Genomic DNA, 25331 nt, shown 5'->3' with positions numbered 1-25331 from the left:
GCATGTGGCTTGCGGGTGGTGGAAAGTGGGGCGAGACAGTCATGGGTGTTGGGGTCTTCCAGCAGATGACCCGGGATCCGGTTGGGAGCCAGGTATGCCTCTGGGTGTAGCTGAGGAGCAGTTTGACACAGAAGAAAAATCATCTTCCTTAAATGGCTAGGTAGGACATGCAGCCCTCTGTATTCAGTTAAGAAATAATAATAATAATAATAATAAAGTGTTCAGAGTAGCAAAAAGGAATAAATTTTTTTATTTTGGAAAAAGGAAGAATTGTTGGATCTCTGAAAGTTAGGAAGCTTGCTTGTAAAATAACTCAGGAAGTAGAGTGAACCTGATTAAACTGTTCAACCCCAGCCCGGAAATAGGCTCAGGGCAGCCCTGGGTGCTCATGCTTGCAGACCTGGGTCAGACTCTTGCTCGTCACTTAGGAGCTGGTTGTGCCTCCAGCAAGTACATTTTCCTTAGGCTCAGTTTCTTTCTCTGAAAAATGGGAACAAGGTCCCTCTTACAGGATTATGATGGAGGATTCAGTGAAATAATGCTTTGTGGAGGTGCTTTGTAAGAACACAAGTTGCTAGAGATATATATATATTTCAGTTACTGTTTTTTAGTTACTGTTGTGCATGTCCCTAGATGATATCTGTCTTGATTTGAAATCTCAATTCAGTGTTCAGTTGCTCTTCCTAGAGAAGGTTGAAAGAAGAAATGTTGCTCTCTACATCTGGGCTCCCTTCTAAGTATGAGTGTGACAAAAATAAAGCAATTGCAATTTACCACTACCTTGCTTCCTTTGTGGTCTATAGCAGCACTATCCCTTAGAAATACAATGTCGGCCACATGTGTAATTTAAAACCGTCTAGTAGCTACATTTGAAAAAGCAAAAAGAAACAGATTAATTTTAATAATGTATTTTATTTAACTCACTGTATCTGGAATTTTATAATTTTAACATGGAATCAATATAAAAATTATTAATGAAATCTATTCCTTTTTTTTTTTTTTTTTTTTGAGCGGGGCAGGGGAAGAGAGAGAGAGAGAATCTTAAGCATGCTCCAAGTTCTGTGCAGAGCCTGATGCCAGGCTTGATCCCACACCTCTGGGATCATGACCGGAGCCAACACCGAGAGTCAGATGCTCAACCGACTGGGCCAACCAGGCGCCCCTATATTACTTTTTGTTTATAACAAGCCTTGAAATTTCAATACTCTTACAGCACATCCCAATTCAGATGGGTCACATTTCAAATGCTCAATAACCACATGTGGCTAGGGGCTAGTATTTGGATAGTATAGAACCATATGGAGTATGATAGGTTGAATAGTGCCCCCCCCATCCACGTCTTAATCCCTGGGTTCTGTGAATACCACCTTATATGGCAACAGGGACTTTGCAGATGTGATTCGTTAAGATTCTGAGATGGGGAGATTATCCTGGATTATTTGGGAGGACCTGCTGTAATCAACAAGTTCTTGGACAGGAGGGTCCATCAGAAGAGGAAGCAATGAGATGGTGGATGTGGAGATTGGAGACAGGTGCTTTAAAGATGCAGGAAGGCCTACCAGCCATGCCCTCCAGACAGGGAGCCGCTAAAAGCTGAAAAAGGCAAGGAAACAGATTCTCCCCCGAGAGCCTTCCATAGGAAGTGGCTCTGATAACACCTTGACTTTGGCCCAGTGAAACTGATTGCAGACATCTGACCTCCAGATTCATAGGGAAATAAGTTTGTGTTGTAAGTCACTGTGGTAGTTTCTCACAGCAGCCATAGGAAACGAATTCCTTACTAGTAGTCTAACGGTAACATCCTTTCTAAGACCGCTTTGAGAACGGCTACATCACCTTACACAATTAGAATGCTTGGCTTCGTCGCGGCCCAGTCTAGGGTACCTATGCACAGTCATTCATTCTTAGGGTTGGCATGCGTCATGGCCATTCTCCCCGAGCAGTGGGGTCTGTTTCTGACTCTGACTCGGTTGCAGCCCTTGATGGCAAAACTCAGTTGATGTCTTGTCATTGTCCTTGAGAATGAACAGCGGAGAGAGGTTTTTCACATTAGGGTATACAGTACACAGGAGGAAAAAAGGTGTTCAAAAAAAGTTACTAGCTCTCTCTACCATTCGCTCAATGTTTTCCTACATCTAAAAATGTACAAAGAATTAATGTCTCTTAGTTTGCAAAAATGTACTGCCATGTGGATTTGGTATGGGTAAAGGTTTACTCTTTATTTTTTTATTTTTATTTTTTTAACGTTTATTTATTTTTGAGACAGAGAGAGACAGAGCATGAATGGGGGAGGGTCAGAGAGAGGGAGACACAGAATCTGAAACAGGCTCCAGGCTCCGAGCTGTCAGCACAGAGCCTGATGCGGGGCTCAAACTCATGGACTGAGAGATGATGACCTGAGCGGAAGGTGGCGCTTAACCGACCCTGGCACCCAGGCGCCCCTAAAGGTTTACTCTTATGATCTTTTATCTCTGAATGTTAATGAATGTGATTGGACCACTGCTTCTCAACAGCATGGGAATCACCCAGAGGGCCTGATATAACCTAGGTCGCTGGGTCCCACTGCCACAATTTCCAATGTAGTAGGTCTGGGGTGGGGCCCCGGGATTTGCATTGCTAACAAGCTCCAGGTGATGCAGATATGGCAGGTGGGCTGCAGAGGTGAGTAGGTGGGTGCTGGGAGAGCCCCTGGGAATACTCTGCCTGCAGGAGGACGTCCCAGGCCTGGCTTCCGTGGGGAGGGTGCAGCACTATTGCTGGGAAGGCTCCCAGGCCGGCCTGCCCAACCCCCACCAGAGTAGACACGGAATCTTCTTCCAACAATAAGCTCCGTGGCGGCTGTTGCTAAGGAACCTCAGAGTCGGAATCCCTCCTCTTGCGTGGCTCTTTTGTGTCTCCTTCCCTGAGGTCAAAAGTAGATGACAATCCTGACATCCCCAAGTCTCAGCTAAAAATACCTCCTTTGCCACACAGGCCTGAGCTGACTTCTCAGATTTCCCAGCTGGAGTGAATGGCCCAGCCCTGGGGCTGTCCCAGTGGAAAGGCTATAAGCAGAAAATACCAGGTTAAAAATAGCCCTGCGGAGGCCCCACAAAGCTCTCACACCCAGCTGCTCCCTCCAGGTGACCAGTTCAGGGCAAGGGGGCAGGTAGAAGAAGTAAGCCAAGAATGACTGAAGCCCAGTGTCATTGTGTAGAAGAGTTAGGGCAAATTTTAGAGACTAGCTCCCTCTCTTCTGATGTGTGTGTGTGTGTGTGTGTGTGTGTGTGTGTGTTTAATGTAAATTCTAGACTTGGTAACTATGGTCCTCAACCTGGCTTGTGGTGATTTTTATGCTGCCTTCTTCTGCGTAAGAATAAAGCTGAGGGGCACCTGGGTGGCTCAGTTGGTTAAGCGCCACCTTCCACTCAGGTCATGGTCTCATGGTTCATGAGTTTGAGCCCCACATCAGGCTCTGTGCTGACAGCTCAGAGCCTGGAGCCTGCTTCAAATTCTGTGTCTCCCTCTCTCTCTGCCCTTCCCCCCGCTGACACTTTGTCTCTCTCAAAATAAATAATCATTAAAAAAAAAAAAAAGAATAAAGATGAGCTTCCCACTCTGAAATTAAAATAGAGGTGAGCCTTTCCGAAGGTGTCCTTGGTGAGAAAGTCAAGTGGACCCTTGGAAGGACCTGTGAGAGCTGATTTATGTGCCAAGGTCAGCAGACTGCATCATCCTGTGACCACCTCAGCTTGCCTGCTCGACTCCCTCCTGATTGCACTGACCCTTTCGTCTGGATTGTTTTGACTTTACCTCTATCAGCTCAATATCAGTAAGAGAAAGAAAAATGCTCCCTAGATAAGGGATAAATATTCCTAACTAATAATATTCTCCAATCATTTGGAGGCAGGCAACTCTCTCCCTTTCTTCCCTGAAGAGAGTTTTCCCAACAGTTGAAAAATATCTTCGTTCCAGAAAAATTATTTATTCCCCCTAATGGAAGTAAGCAAAACTCATGGGATAGCTACTGTAATTTTTATTAGAACAAATTTGTAATTAAAACAAAATTTCTTTAAATTGCTTGTTGCTTTTTTAATTTTTAAAAGCAGGCTTTTCTTTTTAAAAAGTTTGTTGTTTCTCCACTCACATTTCTCAAAGACAAAGGAAAAATGTAATAAATTATCCAATTTGGCCTTTCCCCCCTTCATGGAGTGCTGAATGTTCTGCCCTGTGGCCGGGAAATTGGTCAGGTCGGGTAGGAAGCAGTGAACACAGAGGTTCGGTGGTGGTCTGGCTGCTGGAGCATAAAACGGACACACACAATGCATACACTCACAACCTCCTGACTGACAGGTAGGGGAGAAGTTTGGAGGATCTAGATCTTGTCCTTTTATTCCTCTTTTGTGTATGTTTCAGTGAGAAGCCAGTGAACAGAGGAAGAACCTGATTGCCCCCTGTAGATTTCAGACCTTTGTTTGGATCTCCCTTTTCTTGCCCCTTAGTGATCAAGTCCTGAATCTGTTTTATGGGTAGAGAAAAGCAAGCTCTCTGGTCCCAGGAGGGGCAGTGCAGTGCCCAAGACCTGGCTGTGGAGGGGTGCCCTGTGGGGTGTAGGGGAAAGGAGGGCATGTGTGGGGTTGGCGTGGGCTGAGGGTCAGAGCTCGAGTGGGATGAAGGTCCAAGCGTGGGGCAGCCGAGGCAGGGCATCAGAGCTTGGACAATGTGAGCATGGCATCCATACGACATGGGGCCGGGACACTCCTTGTAGACTGCAGGACTGATCAAATAATTACACATATTAAGAATAAGCCACATTCTTGCTATTGGAAAAAGGAGTTAAAGACAGAGAGAGGCAGAAAGCTAAATCTAGAACCCTGTGATATGGGATTGGAATTGGAGATACTTGTGTAAATGTATGTTTCAACATATAAAGTTAGATAAATATAGAAGTAATGTGTGTGGACATGTGGATACACGAGTGCACATGCCGTATAAATACATTTTCCCCTCTAGCTCTGTCTGCTGAAAGAGACTGGGCACAGCAACAACCTAAGAGCGATGAGCACACCCTGTGAGTTCCAAGGGACAGCCAGAGCTAGGTTTAAAATACCATTTGTTACCAAAAGGAACCAAGGTTCTTGGAGAAATGATTGATTCCAAGGATGAAGCAAGAAAAGAGACTAAAACATCTTGTTCCAGAAAGCAAGGAAGGGCTCAAAGAATGATGGGTGCATGTTAAAAAGACACTGAAACCAGACTGACTTGGCTCCCACTGACCAAATGGGGGGCAATTTAGCATGAAATAAAAAATGGTGGTAACAGATTATAAACCATTCAATAAAATAGGAAACCAAGAGTTCATGCACATGTCAATAAAAGAATAAACTGAAAATTTGAAGGGATGAGATAGTTTCATAATTTCAATACCTCACCACAAAAAGCTTCTTGATTACACAAATGAGATGGGGAGGAGGGGGGTAATATTCTAGCAGGGAGGCGTGGCAGACACCATGTGATTGATGTAATTGTACCAGTAGAGAAATACATTGATAGGATTCCCATGAGAAGAATATAGTATCACTTGTGATATTTCTTTTTTTTTTTTTTAAGTTTATTTTTATTTATTTTGAGAGAGAGAGAAAGAGAGGGAGGGAGCAGGAGAGGAGCAGAGTGAGAGGGAGAGAGAGAATCCCAAGCAGGCTCCATGCTGTCAGCACAGAGCCTGACACAGGCCCCATCCTGCAAACTGTGAGATCTTGACCTGAGCGGAAATCAAGAGTCTGATGCTTAACCGACTGAGCCACCCAGGCACCCCACTTGTGATATTTCTGCTACAGATATCTAAATTTAATCCTAAACCACAGCTAAACATCCCACAGAATAACTGGTCTGTAATTCCCCAAAGCGTCAAAGTCATGGAAGTCAAAGGAAGACTGAAGGAGACCAAAGAAACATGAAAAAACTGGGGCACCTGGGTGGTTCAGTCAGTTAGATTTTCTCTCTGTTTATCCCTCTCCTGATTGTTCTCTCTCAAAACAAAACAAAACAAAACAAAAGCTAAGTGTAATATCTGATTCTAAATTAGACTTTTTGGGTGTAAGGGGTATTATTGAGACTATTGGCAAAACTTGAGCGAATTCTGAGAATTAGATGGTAGCTATGTTCTAGTTTTGATGGCTGTACTGTGGTTATGTAGGAGAATGTCCTTGTTTGTAGGAAATACCCACTAACGTTCCAGAGTGATAGGGCATCTGGTTAGCAACCTATGAAATGGTTCAGAAAAATCGTTGTTTTGTACTTCTACCTTTTCTATAAATAGGTGGTTGTTTTGAATTTTTAAAAAAGGAGAAAAAGGTAAATGAGTTTCATTTGATAATTTTAAGAGATTTTAAAACTTTTTATGTTTGTCTCTACACTAAGTTTATTTATAATCATGGCAACCTATTTATTTATTTATTTTTTGGAAAGCAGTAAACAAAAAGTATACTGTTAATACGCAATTTAATCTTATATTTCCAAAAGGAGAATTTCTTCTAACTTCTTCATACGAAAATAGGATTATTTATAATCACTTAGTTCACAATCATATTTTTAATTTTTTTTGTGGAAGGTAAGAGTCAATGCACTAAGTTTATGCAATTATTAAACATTGAAAGATATCTTTTTTGTATGAGTTTAGTCTCTTAATTTGGATTCAGGGGTTTGGCTTCTCATAAGCAAATTAGATACATCCAGTAGATACATACTATGCATTTTAAAACATTTATCATTTATACGTTTGGTTTTGTCTCAAGGTGTAGAAAACTTTGGCACTGGCAAAAAAAAAAAAAAAAACTCAGGGGAGTTAACAGATGTTATTCTTTGCAAAATACTATATTATTATTTTTAAAAATTTCCCTTTCACCTATTTGCCCATCCACCCCCATCCACCTCCCTTCTCTGGTAACCACCAGTTTGTCCTCTGTATTTAAGTCCGTTTGTTTGTTCATTTGTTTTGTTTTTTAGATTCCACATATAAGTGAAATCATATGGCATTGGTCTTCTCTGACTTATTTCACTTAGCATAATTGCCTCTAGATCCATCCATGTTGTCACAAATAGCAAGATCTTTATTCTTTTTTATGGCTGAGTTTTCCACTGTACATATGCACCACATCTTTTTTATCCACTCATCTATTGACAGACACTTGAGTTGCTTCCATATTTTGGCTATTATAAATAATGCTGCAATAAACATAGAGGTTCATTTTTCTTTTCAAATTAGTGTTTTCATTTTCTTTAGGAAATTGCCCAAAAGTGGAATTACTGGATAATATGGTATTTCTATTTTTAATTTTTGAGGAATCTCCATACTGCTTTTTACTGGGGTTGCATGAATTTATATTCCCACCAAGAGTGCACAAAGATTCCTTTTTCTCCACATCCTCACCAACACTTGTTATTTCTTGTCATTTTATACTAGCCATTCTCACAGGTATAAGATGATATCTTATTGCAGTTTTGATTTGCATTTCCCTAATGATTAGTGATGTCAATCATCTTTTCATGTGTCTGTTGGATATCTGTATGTCTTCTTTGGAAAAATGTGTATTCAGGTCCTCTGCCCATGCTTTAATTGAATTATTGCGGGGGGGGGGGTGGCATTCAGTTGTATAACTTCTTTATATATTTTGAATATTAGTCCCTTATTGGATATATCATTTGCAAATATCTTCTCTCTTCTGTAGGCTGTCTCTTTGGTTTGTTGATAGTTTCCTTTGCTATGCAAAACATTTTTATTTTGGTGTAGTCCCAACAGTTTAATTTTGCTTTTGCTTTTGAGACATATTTTTAAAAATGTTGTTAAAGCTGATGTCAAAGAGATTATTGCCTATGTTTTCTTTTAGGAGTTTTATGGTTTAAGGTCTCACATTTAGGTCTTTCATTCATTTTTAGTTCACTTTTGTGTATGGTATAAGAAGGTGGTTTAAGAATGTGGTTTTCATTCTTTTGCATGTAGCTATCTGATTTTCCCAACACCATTTATTGAGAAGACTTTTTCTTAATGTATATTCTTGCCTGTTTTGTCATAGATTAATTGATGATATCAATGTGGGCTTATTTCTGGGCTCTCCAATTTGTTCCATTGATCTATGTGTCTGTTTTTGTGCCAGAACCATACTGTTTTGATTACTATAGGTTTGTAGTATATCTTGAAATCTGGGATTTCAAGATACCTCCAGCCTAGTTCTTCTTTCTCAAGATTGCTGTGGCTATTCCAGGTCTTTTGTGGTCCCCTACAAATTTTAGGATTATTTTAGCTCTGTGAAAATGCACTTGGTTTTTTGATAGGGATTGCACTGAATCTGTAGATTGCTTTGGGTAGTACGGACATGTTAGCAATACTAATTCTTCCAATCCATGAGAATGGTATATCTTTACATTTGTTTGTGTCATCTTTAATTTATTTCATCAATGTGTTACTGTTTTCAGAATATATGTCTTTTACTTACTTGGCTAAATTTATTCCTAGGTATTTTATTTATTTATTTTTGGTATAATCATAAACTGATTTTTATTTATTTATTTATTAAAAAAAATTTTTAACGTTTATTTATTTTTGAGAAGAGAGAGACAGAGCATGAGCGGGGCAGGAGAGAGAAAGAGGGAGACATAGAATCTGAACAGGCTCCAGACTCTGAGCTGTCAACATAGAGCCCGACACGGGGCTTGAACTCATGGAACCTGAGATCATGACCTGAGCTGAAGTCAGACGCTTAACCGACTAAGCCACCCAGGTGCCCCTAAACTGATTTTTTAAATGTTCTATTCCTTGGGAATACTAACTGTAAAGATATAAAAACAGTATTTAAAAATATGATGGATGGGGGGATGCCTGGGTGGCTCAGTCGGTTAAGCATCTAACTTCAGCTCAGGTCATGATCTCGCGGTTGGTGAGTTTGAGCCCTGCATCGGGCTCTGTGCTGATAGCTCAGAGCTGGAGCCTGCTTCAGATTCTGTGTCCCCCTCTCTCTCTGCCCCTCCCCTGCTCATGCCTTGTCTCTCTCTGTCTCAAAAATGAATAAAAACATTTTAAAAAAATTAAAAAAAAATATGACGGATGGCCTGATGAGGCTTATAGTCTGAAAAGTCTTCTTTTAATCATCAGCCTCTTATAATTTTAGGAAATGTTATACAATTCTTAATACTTTGGACTCTGATCATAAATATTAAACAGCACAGTTTATGTTGTAAATATGATTAACATAGGGGCTATTCGGTGGCTCAGTCAGTTGGGCATCGAACTTCAGCTCAGGTCATGATCTCATAGTTCATGGGTTCAAGCCCTGTGTTGGGCTCTGGACTGACAGCTTAGAGCCTTGAGCCTCTTCAGATTCTGTGTCTCCCTCTCTCTCTGCCCCTCCCTGCTTGTGCTCTGTCTCTCTCTGTCTCTCAGAGATAAATAAACATCAAAAAAAAATTTTTAAATAAATGTGATTAACATATTAAAAACATTTTAAACCCTCATTGGAAAGAAATTGGGAAGCTAAATTATTTAATTATGGATGAAATAATTCTAGTAATTCAGTTTTGAGTGCTAATAAGCAAGTATTCATTAGAAGTCCTTGTCACTGAAGTATTTTCAATATTAGACTATTCCCTGTTGTAGTTAAAACAACATGTTAAGTTTTCATGAAAAAGTGGTAATTAGTTTTGTATGTTCCTTTTTCACATTACCACATATTATTTACCCAGTAGTTACTCTGTATAGCACTTAATGCAATTATAATTAAATGAATATTTGAATAACTATATACTCTCTTTCTCCTCTGACAGATTGTGTGTTTCATGAATATCGTTTTCAGTAGCCACTTGACATAGATGTACAATCTTGAAAGCATGGTTTCCAAATTGTTCTTGCAGTGAACTGTCTACTGGCAGCTTTAAGAAGCCAGTTTTCAGTAATTTCTCCAATTCTTTCCTCCTTGGGGGCAATCAATTTATTTGCTCTTTGAGATTTTGCCTTGCCCCTCCTTCTCTGTTTGACTTCTTTGGGTTCCAGCCATGTATTATTGTCTATAACTGCCCAAACTATCTTCCCTCTTCTAATATCCTCCCTAAGAGTAGTAAACCTGGGTGAAACTTTGCCATTCTCTATCCAGACCTTCAGAGTCATGTTTTCTTCTTCCTATCTGCTCAGCCTGTTGGCTCAAGGCTCAGCCTTTCTCTTAAGGAAATCTCTTTCTTCCTCTAGCTTCATTAGTTTGTTGTTAGGGAAACTAACTGAAGTGTGTTTTTTAAACCATTCCACATCTCCTTTGACTCTCTGAGTTAAGTTGATTTTGTCAAGACAGATTGTTCAATGCACAGGCCTTTTAAAATGTCTTTTTAGGATTGCATTTACAAAAATTGTATTGAGTTGTGCTCCTAGCTCACCTCGGGAAGATGAAATACAAAATGATAAAGCTGTCTATTCCTCTTTCTTTTGAAACAAAATCTGCCACCTTTCCCTGACAGAATCCATGAATTAGTCTCTAAAATCTAAAGCCAGGGCTAGAGGTTATTTAATTAACAAATCCAGAGTGAATTAGGACCATGTGGGGGAGGATGGCTAAAACTTGTGAACAAGCCCCATGCATTTGGGTACCTCCACTTGTTGGTTTATTTCCATGGATCTGACTATAATTTAAAACAACATCATGAGAAATGGAATCTGGGGAAGCCTTCCTTCAATATCTGTTCTAAGACTTACACAAACAGTCAAAACTAGAAGTTCACATCTACTCCTGGAAAGCCAAAGGATCTCAGTTGCTTTGTAGTTTCTCAGAAGAACATTTGGTTCTGTTCACCTCTAGGACTACAAAGTCTTGGTCCTACCTCTTCCTCATTTGAAACACTGGACCAAGCTACACCTGGGTAGCCTGGGGGCAGAGCCTGCAAAGATGGTCCAAAGTCTAAAATCCTTCATGGCCCATACTTGGTATGGATCCACCAGAGCTTAAAACCTCATGCTCTGTCTACCCAAGAAATAATCACTCCATGTATATTTTCCCCCCAGTACTACTCACTCTTACTCAGTATTCCTAGTTTAATGTAGTAGATGTTAGGTTTCGAAGGACCTAATAAATTATGCCTCTCTTCTTTAATTAATTAATGTTGACATTAAGAGTCTGTGTGTGTGTGTGTGTGTGTGTGTGTGTGTGTGTGTGTGTGTTTTATATGCCAAGTATGGTGATGGTCCCAATGAAATGATAAAATGTTTGATCTTGAAAAGTGTACTATCTCTCTGTGGACAAAAAGGTATAAACGCTCATCATTTACCTGAAGGCATTAGCTCTCAGTGCTAGTTAATGCCTATAGAATGTGGGAGAAATTTGCTAATCTAGGACTTTGCCTTGCATCCAGAGCATAGAGCTTACCGTGCAATATGTGTTCAATAGATGCCGGCTGAACAGCCCAAATGTTTCTTAACCAGAAAACATAGTACCCTGGGGGACACTTAGAAATAATGGAGGATGTGCTGTTGGTCACAATGCCTGGGCAGGGTGAGGAGAATTACTGCTGGCATTTATTAGGTGGTGGCCAGGGATGCCAAATGTCCTGAAATATGTGTGAGAGTCCCATCAGTGAAAAATTGCCCTGCAAAAATATCAATTATGTTGATTTCCCTTGGCTTCCCTCCTCCCTCAACCAACACACACATACTCCTAGCCCCATCAAAATGAAGGCTGGAGAAATACTGTTGTTTAATCTTGGGGCAAAAGTGAAAACTTACATATTTTTAAAAACATAGCAGTGTGGACTGACTGTGCCCTCGTTCACTTCGCCTTTATGGTTGACTTACTGTCCTTTCTGCATAGTTTTACTGCCGGATCATGGACTATTGAAGTTACTCATTAAGGTGTGCATCTCCTGGGAGGTAGACTGTCAACTCCCGGAGGGCAGGGGCTATGTCTTTCTCACCTTTGTATCCTTAGAGCTCAGCTGCACAGAGAATAGGTGCTAAATAAGCATGAGTGGAACAAGCCAAATTAATATTTTAGCATGTAGCATAGACATGTTTTGTAATGGAACACAAGACAGGACTTCTGAATTTTCCAACTAGAATATTCATGAAATATAGCAAAACAAATGATGACTGTTAAGTTTGGAATACACCCCTTTGCTACAGGTATTCAGAAAGAAATTGCTGCTTCATCTAACACATAAAATCCTAACTTGTACTTTTTTTTTTTTTTTTTTGCTGCAAGATCCCTTTCAGGTAGGTTCAGTAGGTTAACTGTTTTCGACATCTGTTTATGTTTTACTTTGCATTGAAATGCCTGAAATGGATTGTTGTAGAGCATAAAATCCATTTTGTCTTGTATGCATTCCCTGATTATTTTCAGCTGTAGGGAATCAATATTTTAGTTCTGTACTCACTTTCCCAATCTGTTTGAATTTTTTAAAGTCACAACATTTCCATTGTTATAGGATCAGCGAGTCAATTAGGTCTCAAATTTGCACGAAGTCAACAACTTCCTTAGTGCTCCATGAAAAATAGTTTTGGCTTCATTTGACAATATGTTAGGCTCCTCTGGATTTTGCTGTAGCATCCTTAGAAATATAGTAACTTATAGTCAGGATGTGAAATTTCAAACATTTTAATGAATGGATGTCAAATATTTAATTTCCTGAGGGACAGATAACCCAACCCTCTTCCCCCTTTCCCGCTCCCCCCCTCCCCAGCCTCCATTGTTTCCAAAGAAACATACTGAAAAGGCTTTAAGACTCTGTAATACATGCAGAAAGACTTCTGATATTGTATCTACTTTAAAAGGAATCTTTTATTACTTTACGATTTGTGGCTGTCATAAAATGGTAACATCAACATGTTTGAGATTGGGGGCAAAGTCATCTCACAACAAGGACGCAGGGCCCCATTTATCTATCTTGTCTAGATGGGGAGTTGCCTGCTGTTTTGTTCTGAGATCATCTTCTGTAACTGTAACAGAAATTTGACCCTCCCACCTTGCTCTGAAGAAAATGAGGTTTACCTTAAAAGATTTGCCTGTTGCCCCTGAAGACATTGCCTCACTTGAATAAAGATTATTATAACTTTCCCCCAGAGACTGAATTGAACAAACTCAACACAATGTGTTGGAGAGAAATCAAGGCTCTTAGAGCTTTTTGAACTTGAAAGAGACATTGTTATTCTTCTTTTCTTTTGCTTTACCAATTTCATTTTATTTTTGGAATATTTGTGGTTGGCACCAGACATTTATTTTTCAACCCTTACTTACACATATGGAAATATGGTTAGGACACGGTGATGGCTTTATAAGGTCACCTAGATTGTCAGTGGTGGAGACAATATTGTACAAGTTGTCTCTGAAACATTCCAATCTTCCCTCTCATATTTCAGACTTCGGCTAAACAATGCTACCCTCAAAACAGAAACAATGAAGTGATATGCTGCCTGGGTACTGGATTATTATTATTAGTCTCTTCGGCAGGAAAAATATTTGTCGGTATTTAGTGTCTGTATTGAGCATCCCTTCTGGGATGTGGGGATATGGAACTTGGGTTGGGGGTACTATCTGGTGCTGCTGTTAAGTTAATTTTCAAAGGAGAAAATGTGAGCCTGGTTGCCTTGCAGAACCATGTGTTCTGGTGTGAACTGAGTAATTTCATTTTGAGAGAGCTCATGAGTTCTTTGAACTTTTTATGCTTCAATTAAATACCAGAAAATGGGATGAAAAGACTTACTGAAAACCAGATGCTTGTTTTTCATGCCTCTTGGAATATTAAAAACAAACATCACAACAAAAGACATTTGGGTTTGACATAATTCACTGATGGATGATTTTGGAGGCATTTTGCTTAGTGGTAGAGTGGGAGCTAATATTTGAAGAATTAACAGATGTCTGGTCTGAGTGTATCTAAATCACTAATCTCTTATTCAATAAATCTACTTTTAATTCATATAGGGAGCGCTTCCACAGCTCATTGAGACCAGAGCGGAGAAAGCATCTAGCGCTGGCAGGTTTTCTTCTCAAATATGGGGTAACAGTTGGCTTGTTTTTTGTCAGTGGATAGACAGTGGAAGGGGATTGGAGAAGCTCTTTCTTGGGTACTGAAAGCACGTTTCAAATCACATTTTGGAATGATGGTCGTACAGGACCATGTTCCATGCTGAATATCGAGCAGCAAGTGGAGTCTTGGGTGTCTGCATGTTTTCGGGACTGTAATTACATTAACACGTGATGGCATAATATTCCCACAGAGTTTAAGGGAGCTTCTACGTCCTGTTCAGGCCACAGCAGGCAGAGTGACCTTGTCCTTCTTGCAGGCTGCTCCCTGCATCACGGAAGCAGCAGAGTACAGAATATATTGACAGTTTATCAGCTTTCTGCCCAGCAGACTAAGGTGCTAGGTTAGTCTCGAGCCAACACATAGTTTGGCGGTGGGATGAAATTGTTCTTGTGAATTGTTTCTAACATTGTAAGCAAATCTTGTTTGGTAGGACAGATGGGTATTGAATTCTGCCATAGTTTTGCATAAAATCCCATCCACCAAAATGTGTGCTGTCATTTTGGCTTAGGAATGTTTTTGATATTTGACTTGCTCGTATCATAAACCGCAAAGCGATACATAGAATTTTACTAGATCTATGAGTTAGGATAACTTGTGGGTAGTAGGTAGTAATATTTGTACATGGCTAAAATTAACAGGCTATTGACTAACCAGCCCATCTTAACTAAGTCTACATAATTTCATAATTGTATTTAAGAATATAATCACTTTGGGGCACCTGGGTGGCTCAGTTGGTTAAGCACTCGACTTCGGCTCAGGTTGTGATCTCATGGTTTGTGGGTTCGAGCCGCATGTCCAGCTCTGTGCTGACAGTTCAGAGCCTGAAGCCTGCTTCTGATTCTGTGTCTCTGTCTCTGTCCTTCCCCTGCTCATGCTCTGTCTCTCTCTGTCTCTCTCTCAAAAATAAAAAATACACATTAAAAAATATATAGTCATTTTGATTTTTAAGAAAATCTATAGTATAGTATCATGTTATAAAGGTAGAATTAACCTTCACATTTCAAAATACTCTGTTAATCTGGAACAATTTATATACTACCTCAAGTTTGTCTAATCTTTGGTTGTAATTTAAGCAAATCCTATTTGAAATAAAAATAATCAACATATCTCTACATATGATATTGTACCTTAAGAAGTAGCAAGCTGATACTAGTCTTTTATAAACAGTGTCTTTGGGTGTGCATACCACTTTTGGAGCTATTGTAGGCCAAGGATAGCATATGTTTGGCAAACCTTGGAATGGTCAGGAAATAGGGTTTTTGTTGTTGTTAATTAGGTTTTTCACGTATTACATATGAACCTGAACCTCCTTTCTATTCTGACTTTTTACTGTTGAAATGATGTTACTTACACTGTGCTAGGCAGAACAATATCCCTATCTTTGAAAACTGATCATTAGGGCCAATGCCCTGCATTCTCAGGGCAAAATATTCTACACTATAGAAACTGTAGAAGATTCCATATTTTCCAGAATTTCAAGTCATTCTCTGGCAATATTTTATAAATTTAATTCTTGACAGTTTACTTATTTTCTTATGATTTTTTCATCTCTCACATCTAAAAGATAGAGAATAGAAAACTTATGCACTTAAAGATTCCAGGTAATTAAGGTTTTACTAGATAATTAGATCAAGGTTATAAAGGTAATTTTGAAATGTGGGCTCTAGAAAGAAATTGAAAAATACCACAGACAGGCCACTTCTAAAATGTATCTCTTAATGGCTGGCTGTGGTAACCTCCATTATGCCATACCTGACCTGGGAGGAGGGGCAGAAACATGGAGACTCAGGAAAAGGTCTATTTCCTACCTCCAAAGGACGAGCTGTACTCAGGAATGGGTGGTTTTGAGTCTTTTAGGATGAGGGCCATGAGATCTGGTCCTTCATAAGACATCTGGATCCAGCTCTGCATGACTCAGGGTAAAAGCTTAGTCTATCTTCGCAAGGACAGAGCTGGAGTGTGGACAGTGTGTTCTAAAAAGTTCCGAAAACCATAGAATTCGATCAAATTAAAAAATCATGAGATCTCTGGTCTTTCTACTGAGCTTTAGAAAAAGGAACTGAATGACTGAATATTGCTTTGGATTCTGCCTTTTTGTCAGTTGCTTTGAATTATTTTTATAAGTTATTCACAAAGAGCCTCACACTCATCTATAAATGGGTATGGTAATAGCAACCACCTAGTAGAGTTTTTTGAGGATTAAGAGCATTTTTATGTGCAAAACACTGAGAGCAGTGCCGGGCTCACAGGAAATGCCCAATTGATTTTTTGCTGTATTGTTATTATTTCTGTTATTATTATGATGGTAGTAATTATTCCAACATGGAACAGCATTTTACTCCTTGTGTTTCCAGGACTCTTCTGACAGTGGAAGGGCAGATTTAGATGAATTTATTGATTCATCATTTTAATACTTTTATGAAGTGCCTACTACAGTCAAGGCCCTTTTCATGTATAGGGCTACACTGGCGAGCAAAAGCCAACATGGTCCCTGACTTTATGGCGCCTACAGTGTGGCAGGAATAACCAACAGAATCTAATGAGCACACACATATATGTAAATTGCAACTGGGATAAAGAGCAGAAAGATGAGAACTAATCATGGTCATGAGTGGATGTAGGAAGGGTGAGTCTTGAGGGACACAGGCTCGTTGGGAGATGGAGGGAGGCCGTTCTAGGCAGAGAGTTCTTCTGAGCATCCGGAAGAGCCAGGTGGCAGAAGGTAGAGAGGGAGGCTATGAGAGGTGTCCAAAGAGGCTAGCATTGGCAGTGCAGACCCAGAAGGGTCCCTAGATCCTGCTACTGCAAAGTGTGGTTCTCAGACCACTAGCATCAGCGTTACCTGGGAGCTGGGGAGGAATGCACAGTCTCAGGCTCCACCCCAGACCTGCTGGCTCAGACTCCTCCCACATGTTTCACATGTACATCGAAGTCTGACAAACACTGTCTTCTATGCCACGTGAAAGAAGTTTGCTTTTGTTTCTGGAGGGTTTTAAGCAGGGCTACAATGTGAGGTTGGAAGGGGACAGGTGAGGATAGGGGGAAACCAGGTAGGAGATTGCTGAAGTTGGGAGAGAATGTGGGGTTTCCAATGGGATTGCAAGATGACCTAGTCCACTAATTGCCTGCATTTTAACCAACCTCACGTTTTATTGCTTGCTCCCTATTAACTCCTGATGAAACATTTTGGCTACTACACTGTATTTAGAAATTAAAAAAAAAAGTGTATATTTATTTTTGGGAGGTGTAAGTGGGGGAGAGGTGGAGAGAGGGGGACAGGGGATCTGAAGTGGGCTCTGTACTGATAGGATGACAGTAGCGAGCCTGATGTGGGGCTCAAACTCATGAACCTTGAGATCATGACCCGAGCTGAAGTTGGACGCTCAACTGTCTGAGCCATCCAGGTGCCCCTCTAGAGATTTTTTAGAAGTTTATTTATTTATTTTGAGAGAGAGAGAGAGAGAGTGCAAACAGGGGAGTGCAGAGAGAGAGGAAGAGGGAATCCCAAGCAGGCTTCTCACTGTCAGCACACAGCCCTACTTGGGGCTTGATCTCAGGAATTATGAGATCATGACCTGAGCCAAAATCAAGAGTCAGGTGTTTAACTGATTGAACCGCCCAGGCACCCCAGGATTAGTCTTAAATACGAGGGGCCTTAAATAGCTTCTCTGTTTGAACAGGAAGGAAGGGTCTATAAATGATCAGGCGTGTAGGTTTAGATTTAAGTAAGTGAGGCAATTCTCATTTGACAGTTTTTGTTCTCTGTGTAAGACAGGAATTGAGATGGGTCATTTTTTAGGGTGAGGACGGAATGGGAGAAGGTAGTTTGAGGAGAATGGAGGAGGCTTTAAGTCAGCAATTGAGTAGTCCTGTTGAGTGACTTTTTACAGCTACACTCAACTGTCCAGGTGTAGATACAGAGAGATAAGATTGTTGGATTCATCTGATATTGACTTTTACATGATGGGTGAGAAGAAAATTTAGAGGGGTGAGCAGGTTCAGGGCACTAGCAAGAGTATTGTTGCATTAATGGCACAAAGATTTTAAAGAAGGTATGTAGGGAAATGAAAAAAGGAGAGAGCTGATAGACTGGAACAAGATAGAGGAATCCATGGACAGCCGGTCTCCAAAGAGTCAGAGGATGGCTGTCATGAAAATGGTTGAGTCAGCAAGTTCAGAGGTGAGCATGAGAGAGTTAAAAATATGAAAGGAGAGGGATTAGAAGGTCTCCCACATGGAATCAAGTTGACTCAAGAAAATATCCTAGTTAGATAGATTGTATCCGTACATGTGGTATAAACCAACATGGCAGCTTTTAAAAGAAATGTAGCTCTTAAGATATAAGAAATAAGTTTTTACCAGCAGGATTAACAAAACACAAGAAGGACATATTTGAAGTATGTGCAGGTCAATCAGATGCAGTCTTGCCCGCCTGTCCCATGGAATGCTGTGCTTGTGCTTGTCTTACAGTTTCAAGCCCGTGAAGGTAGTTTCTGGAAGAGGGTGCCCTCTGGAGAGAGGGTTGTGGTCCACTGAAACAAAGCTCAGGAATTTCCCCAGCAGGTTATCTCATCTGGTGTTATTAACTCAACAAGAGAGTCTAAGAGTTATGTTATGCCCAGGGGAAACTCCTCTGGCCTCTGAGTAATGCAGCACTTATAGCTATAGTCCTAAGTGGTCATGAGTACAGGAGGACAGTTATGAAATTGACAGTAGTGCTGGCTTTCTTCTAAGTATTTCTTTCTCTTCTCCCCTTGATAAGAGCAAACAATTTCCTAGACACGGGAGAACATATTTGCACAAATCGTGAATATGGTTTCTGGAGGTCAAGTACTTGTTGACTTGTTGACTTGACTCCTATATCCATAGGAGATATCAGAATGAGCTTCTAGCACTTTCTCCGCTGACTCTTCATGGATCAATACTAAATAGGATGTGCTTGACTACAAGATTCCAGACAGTGCTGAGGCCATTGTGAATTTGCTACCTAAGAAGATGATCTCTGTAACCTCCCATGGCCATCTTAACAAAGAAACCTTTTGTACTGTTATAGAAGCCAAAGAAAGTTCATAACTTCCTTACCTCTCTGATTGTATCTTACCACTCTTTAAAAGTATAGTAGGACTTTTCAGGGGTACTTTTCTCAGAATTATGTTTGCCTCAAGTGCTGGTTCTCTGTAATGCTTTACCTGATCCTGCAGCAAGAAATTGTATTCCTATCTTTTGAATTCTTATGGCACTTCAGCTGTAAGTGTCATGGTGCTTAACATTTGCTACCTTGACATGTAGATATATTGTTTATGGACTTATCTCTCCTATAAGACTGTGAGCTTTTGAGGGACAGTTAGTCTGAAATCATAGTTACATCCATCACCATGCTGATGATAATCTTAGGTTTTCAATAACTACTTGCTGAGTAAATGAAGCTAGTCAGTAGATTCTCCTACTGTCTCTGTTGGGCTGTAGTCCCACACTTGCTTATTTCCATGCCTGAAAGGACACCACCCGTCCAACGCTGGTGTTGTAGTTATTGTGCTGTTGCAGATCTTATATTAAATTGTGTCAGTGTGTTGGTTTGCAAACTTAGGAGCTTCCTGGGTAAAATTCGAAACTGGCTTTTACACACAAAGTGCAAGGAGATACTGAAGAAAAAGACAGACCACTTCAGATTGGTAGATGGTAGGTTTAAGAAGCAAGGTAACTTACTATGAGGCTTGTCTTAGGCAGACAAGATGAGTGAATTTCCACACCTGCCTGCCTGAATCATAAAAGTTTATATAGAGGCCTTAACTAGGTTTAGTCATGTGTATTGTCCAGATGGTCTCAACAACACATTGCTCTCTCAAGGCTGCATTCTTGAAAATGGCTCTGGCTGTGGGAACAGTGGTACATTTCAAGGACGGGGGAGGGGGTGAGGAGCCTCTGATTGCCTGGGTCCTGCTCACGGGTCGATGGGTGGTCACATTCTTTTTATGGTCTCCTCTAACACAGTGCCATGTCTTCGTGCAGATCAAATTGTAAATTAACTCAGATCTCACTTTGGCTGGTGGATTAAGCCAGGTGCAGAGGGAATGGGTCAGTAAAGACATTAACCTAGCAGATCAAGCCATTCTCAAGCTAACATCATAGGTTCTTTCAAATAATATGTCTCATGGGGTATGCTTAAAATTACAGAGGGTGCCATTACATCATAGTACATGTAGTGAACACTGCCTGCAATATGTGTTAGCGAATAAGAATTGATTCTGATTTAGGGGGAATAAAGCAGAAATGGAATATCACATATGCCTTGCAATCCAGAAGAACGTATCCAGGTTGCCTTTTTATCCATGAGAAATTATCAAGTACTTGTTATATGCTGTAAACGATCAAGTACAGGACCATTCTATTAGGACAACTTCTTGATTAGGATAAAGGTCTATCTCAAAGGCCATTCATTTTTCAAAATTAGACATTCGTTATAAGGGAAGAACCAACAAAACCTGATAATGCGTGGCATGGGGGGATGATGGAGAAGTGAGGAGTCTTGGGGTACTGGAGTAGTGGAATGTCTGTTAGTAAAAATATGGAAATCAAGAGAAGAACTAGTTTGAAGGTAGAGACAGAGAAAGAGATTAATTTGGTTTTGGACTTGTTGAGAAGAGATGCCGCTGAGCACCGGGCATTGGAAAAACATGATACAACTTGGAAGGAAGTTGGAGACTCGAGAAAGGTTCAGGAGTCATTCATGCAGAAGTTATCATTCAAGCTCTGAAACTGTCACAGAAGAAAATGCTAGGAGAGTCAAAAGTCTAAGAGGAAGCCGTGAGAAACACCTTCACATGGAACTGGAAGAGTTGCTCATAGTGAGGGACTCAAATCACTTTTAATTTCATCTCAGACTCCTGTTGAAAATGTCAGTGCCCTAAACTAGCTATTTGCAAGAAATGAACTTCCAGACATCATTTCTGGCAAGAGACCGAACTAAAAATTAAGGTATTTAATTTTAGTTTAAGTTAGCAAAATTTCAAGTACTTTAAGATAAGAACGTTGTCGGAACCATCTCATAATGCTTTCACAAATAGATAGACTGCAGGGGCAACCTGGACAGTGGAAGGTATCCTCAGGGGTTGTCTGTGTTTAACTGGTCAACAGGACAGGCTCTCTTTTTCATTGTTCAGCTTGTCACTAAATACATGGTCAGTAATATTTAATCTTGTTGAATTATAAATGGCTGAAAATTAATTTTATCCAGATTCATGCAGACTGGGCTTAGGACTGAGGGGACAAACAACAATGAAATCTGGATAATGTCCTGTCTACACCTACTCACCAATATTTTATCACTGTACTAGGTAGTCTTTGCTTGTAGCTCTGGGCCAAGATAAGTCCTTGCCATGGAAACTCAGAGCCCTTTGAAATAATACCAAATTGGCAAATATGTTAAAAAATTCAAGATGGGATATCGTTAAAAGTTCATGTACTCCTGAAAAACACTTCAGAAACAGATGATTTTATCTGCCTTGAATGTGATTGTATAGTTATTTGTTCACTTAATAGTGTGATTTAATGCCTAAGTCCATTTTCATGCCCTAAAGTACACGCACTAGAATCTCTCAGGAATGCTGCTTCTCTGAATGGACAGCTGTACTCTATAATTTCATACCGTGTATTGCGTTGCTTTGTAATATTAAAACCATGTTTCATATTCCTCTTTTACGTTAGATCTTGGGAGCTGTTGACAATAACATGGGTGATGGCTGCTCTCAGAAGCTGGCAACTGCGAATATTCTCCGCTTCCTGTTGCTGGTCTTGATTCCGTGTATCTGTGCCCTCATTGTCCTGCTCGTGATCCTGCTCTCCTTTGTTGGTGAGTGATGCCACTATTAAAGAAAAATGAAGTCAAAATGAAAATGAGCATAACCGTCATTTCTACTTAGTACTTATTTAACCCGAAGTGTCAACTTGATGAAAGGGTTACCTGTTGACTATCTAATGCAAATCTGAAGTTTCTGCCAGTGTAATCACTCTGCTAGTGATTATTATCAATATAAATTAATGAAGTAATTAATTAAAAGCACTTAAGGTGTGATTACCAGGTACCAGGTACTTTGAAAGTCCCTGAGAACTTAGGGATGGTTAACTTTAAGTCCTTCTGTCTTAGGAACTCATGGGGGAGAGGAAGAGATGATTACTACACAAGGCAACACAAGTTGATGATGGAGGTTTACCCTAGGTACTTTGGGGGAAATCGAAGAAGGGTTCATGAGGCATTAACATTTTAACTTTTGGAGAGTTCATAGCAATTCAGGTAAGAAGGCCATAGTACAAGTACAGGGTTTGGCAGAGAAAATAGCAAGTGCAAAAGTATAACCTTGTGCTAGATGGAGGTAGACTTAGGAGATTGGGTAGAATTTTGGCAGTGGGAGTAAATGCAGTCAGATTGATAGATAAAAGTCCAAATGACACAGGCCCTTGCATGTTGTCCTAAGGGAATTGGGCTTAAGATCCTAGGTAATCGGTTTTCAAATTCTATTCCATGAAACCAAGGTTCTGAGGAAGAATTCCAAGGATTACACAAATGTTTTCTTTTTTCTTTCTTTTTAAAAAAATTGTTTTAAGTTTATTATTTATTTTTGTGTGTGTGAGAGAGAGAGAGCACACACAAGCAGGGGAGGGACAGAGAGGAGAGACAGAATCCCATGCAGGCTCCATGCTGTTAGCGCAGAACCCAGTGTGGGCCCAAACTCACAAACCTTGATATCATAACCTGAGCCAAGCTCAAGAGGAATATGGTTAACCAATTATGTCACCCAGGTGCCCCCTTTTTTTTTTTAATTTTAGAGAGAGAGGGGGAGAGCTGGAAAGAGGGGCAAAGGGAGAAAGAGAGAATTTTTTAAAAATGTTTATTTATTTTTGAGGCGGGGGGAAGGGCCAGAGAGAGGGAGAGAGGCAGAGAAGGGGACAGAGGATCTGAAGCAGGCTCAAAGCCCAATTTGGGGCTCGAACTCATGAACCATGAGATCATGACCTGAGCTGAAGTCGAATGCTTAACCCCTGAGCCACCCAGATACCCCAGGAGAGAGAGAGAGAGAGAGAGAGAGAGAGAAAGAAAGAGAAAGAGAATCTTAAGTTGTCTTCACACTGAGTGTGGAGCTTGACATGGGGCTCAATCCCACTAGCCTGGGATCATGACCTGAGCTGAAATCAAGAGTCAGAACCTCAACCAACTGAGCCACCCAGCCTCCCTGCAAATGTTTGTTTTGGCTTTCAATTATAAAAGAAATCTTAAACACATACTCAAACTAGATATTACACACCAATTTTTAACCGAGTGGAGACCAACAACCAAGTAATTTGTGCTGACAGATTAATTCATTTGTATTTGGATCTTGCTATCTCTGTAAATGAATCAAATGCTAAACTTAAAAGGTGAACTGTTAGTGGGGAGAAACCCCAAAATACTACTTTTGGTAGTTACCTATTGCTATGAATTAGGATTTTTTTGATCATGTGCATTCAAATGAAATAGAGAAATAAATAGCAAGATGATTTTGATCAAATTGCTTACCAACAATTTTGAATTTTTATATTTCATCAAAACTACCTATTATTTTCTAATTGGTTTTTAATAAGTTATACACTTATAACTTATACAGCAAATTAATCCTAATAAAATACAGCTTCTATTTGTAGATATTAGGAACTTATATAGTATTAATTTGAAAATAGTATTTATTTTCTAGAAAAATGCTTGAGAACCGCTGCTATGAGTGGTAGTTTACCATTAGAGGATCTTTCCAAGCAGGGATAAATCTGATCATATTTGCATCTGCAAAAGACAGTAGGTCTAGATAAACCACAGAGGATTGGAGGCAGAAAGTCAGGAGGCCTTTTTGAGGCTCTGGCTATGGTCTAAGTAAAAAAATGATAAGGGCTTGAATTAAGGCATTTGGTGCATTAAAATCAGAAATCAGGACTGATTGGATTTTGCTGTGAAGGAAAAGAGGTATCAATGTTGACCTCTGAATTTTTGGCTTAGGCAACCAGGGTGATTTTGGTACCATTTGTTCAAGGAGGAAATAAGAGTGGAAGAGTGTGATGTAGGTAGATAGAAGGCAGGTTGGAAGTTTAGTTTGGACATGTTAACTTAGAGATACTTGTGGGAAAACAAAATATATTGGCATCATAGTTTAAGTGCATTTATCTTGATCAAATTCAACAGTGTAGGCAAGACTAAGAAATGAATGTAGGTATAGGGGCGCCTGGGTGGCTCAGTTGGCTAGGCGAATGACTTCTGCTCAGGTCATGATCTCACAGTTTGTGAGTTCAAGCCCCACGTCGGGCTCTGTGCTGACAGCTCAGAGCCTGGAGCCTGCTTCAGATTCTGTGTCTCCCTCTCTCTCTAACCCCTCCCCTGCTCATGCCGTGTCTCTCTCTCTCTCTGTTTCTCTCTGTCTCTCTCAAAAATAAATATTAAAAAAAAATTAAAAAAAAAAAGAAAGGAATGTAGGTATAGAAGAACATGTTGCTTTCCTAAGGAAATTTCAAAAGAAATTGTGACTACACATGATTTTTGGCTTTCGTGTTCACTTTAGAACTTAGGGTGCCTGAGTGTCTCAGTTGGTTGAGTGCTGACTCTTAATTTCAGTTCAACTCCTGATCCATGGTCATGAGATCAAGCCCCAAGTTGGGCTCTGTGCTAGGCTTGGAGGCTGCTTGGGATTCTCTCTCTCCGTCTCTCTCAGCACCGTGCCCCGCCTCCCCAATAAATAAATAAACAAAAAAAAGAACTTAACTCTCACCCCACTGTTACTGGTTTGAAGCTAGAAGGATCTAGAAGGGAAACTGAGTCTGACCAGTTATGAAGGTGTGAATCTCACTGACAGTTGAAGCAATAGAAATAGATGAACCATAAACAGGAAGTGTACTGATCAAAAGCTGAGGGCAAAAGCCCTGGAGTATTTAAGGGGAAGATAAAGAAAAAGAAGGAATCAAGAGATACAGGAAGAATGGTCAGAGAAGAAGGAAAAGAACCCGAAGTGCTGGGTTTCATACCCAAGAAAGGAGAGACACTGCAGAGGTTACAAAGTGACAAATAAGAAGAGGAAACAGGAAGTGGCTCAGCCCAGGAAGACTTCAGGTTATCTACTGGAGTTTTAGTCGCCCTGCCCCCACATGGTACCAACTGTGGTCCGCTCTCAGGCCAGAGACAGGACAAAACTCTGAAACTCTTCTCTGCCACTCTTTCCTTCCAAGACTCAACTCTCCTCCAGAATTGGCCAGCTTCTGTTTCCTTTCCTGGGCCTTCAGGTCCT

The 25331-nt window shown here is 40.3% G+C and overlaps 1 protein-coding gene across 8 annotated transcripts in view; it reads left to right on the top strand.

Annotated features, from left to right (window-relative positions):
- The window catches only part of CORIN (corin, serine peptidase), a 253425-nt gene that overhangs the window by 7360 nt on the left and 220734 nt on the right, over positions 1-25331 (top strand). For all 8 annotated transcript variants that reach the window (XM_078446147.2, XM_078446148.2, XM_078446144.2 and 5 more), the window contains exon 2: positions 21739-21883. In XM_078446147.2, the coding sequence (XP_078302273.2) occupies positions 21739-21883 (145 nt within the window). The remainder of the gene's footprint in view (positions 1-21738; positions 21884-25331) is intronic.

Source organism: Panthera onca, chromosome B1 (assembly GCF_046562875.1).
Source record: "Panthera onca isolate mPanOnc1 chromosome B1, mPanOnc1 haplotype 2, whole genome shotgun sequence".
Lineage (NCBI taxonomy): Eukaryota > Metazoa > Chordata > Mammalia > Carnivora > Felidae > Panthera > Panthera onca.
Note: the sequence above shows the minus strand (reverse complement) of the source record. Positions and strands in the feature narration are given on the sequence as shown.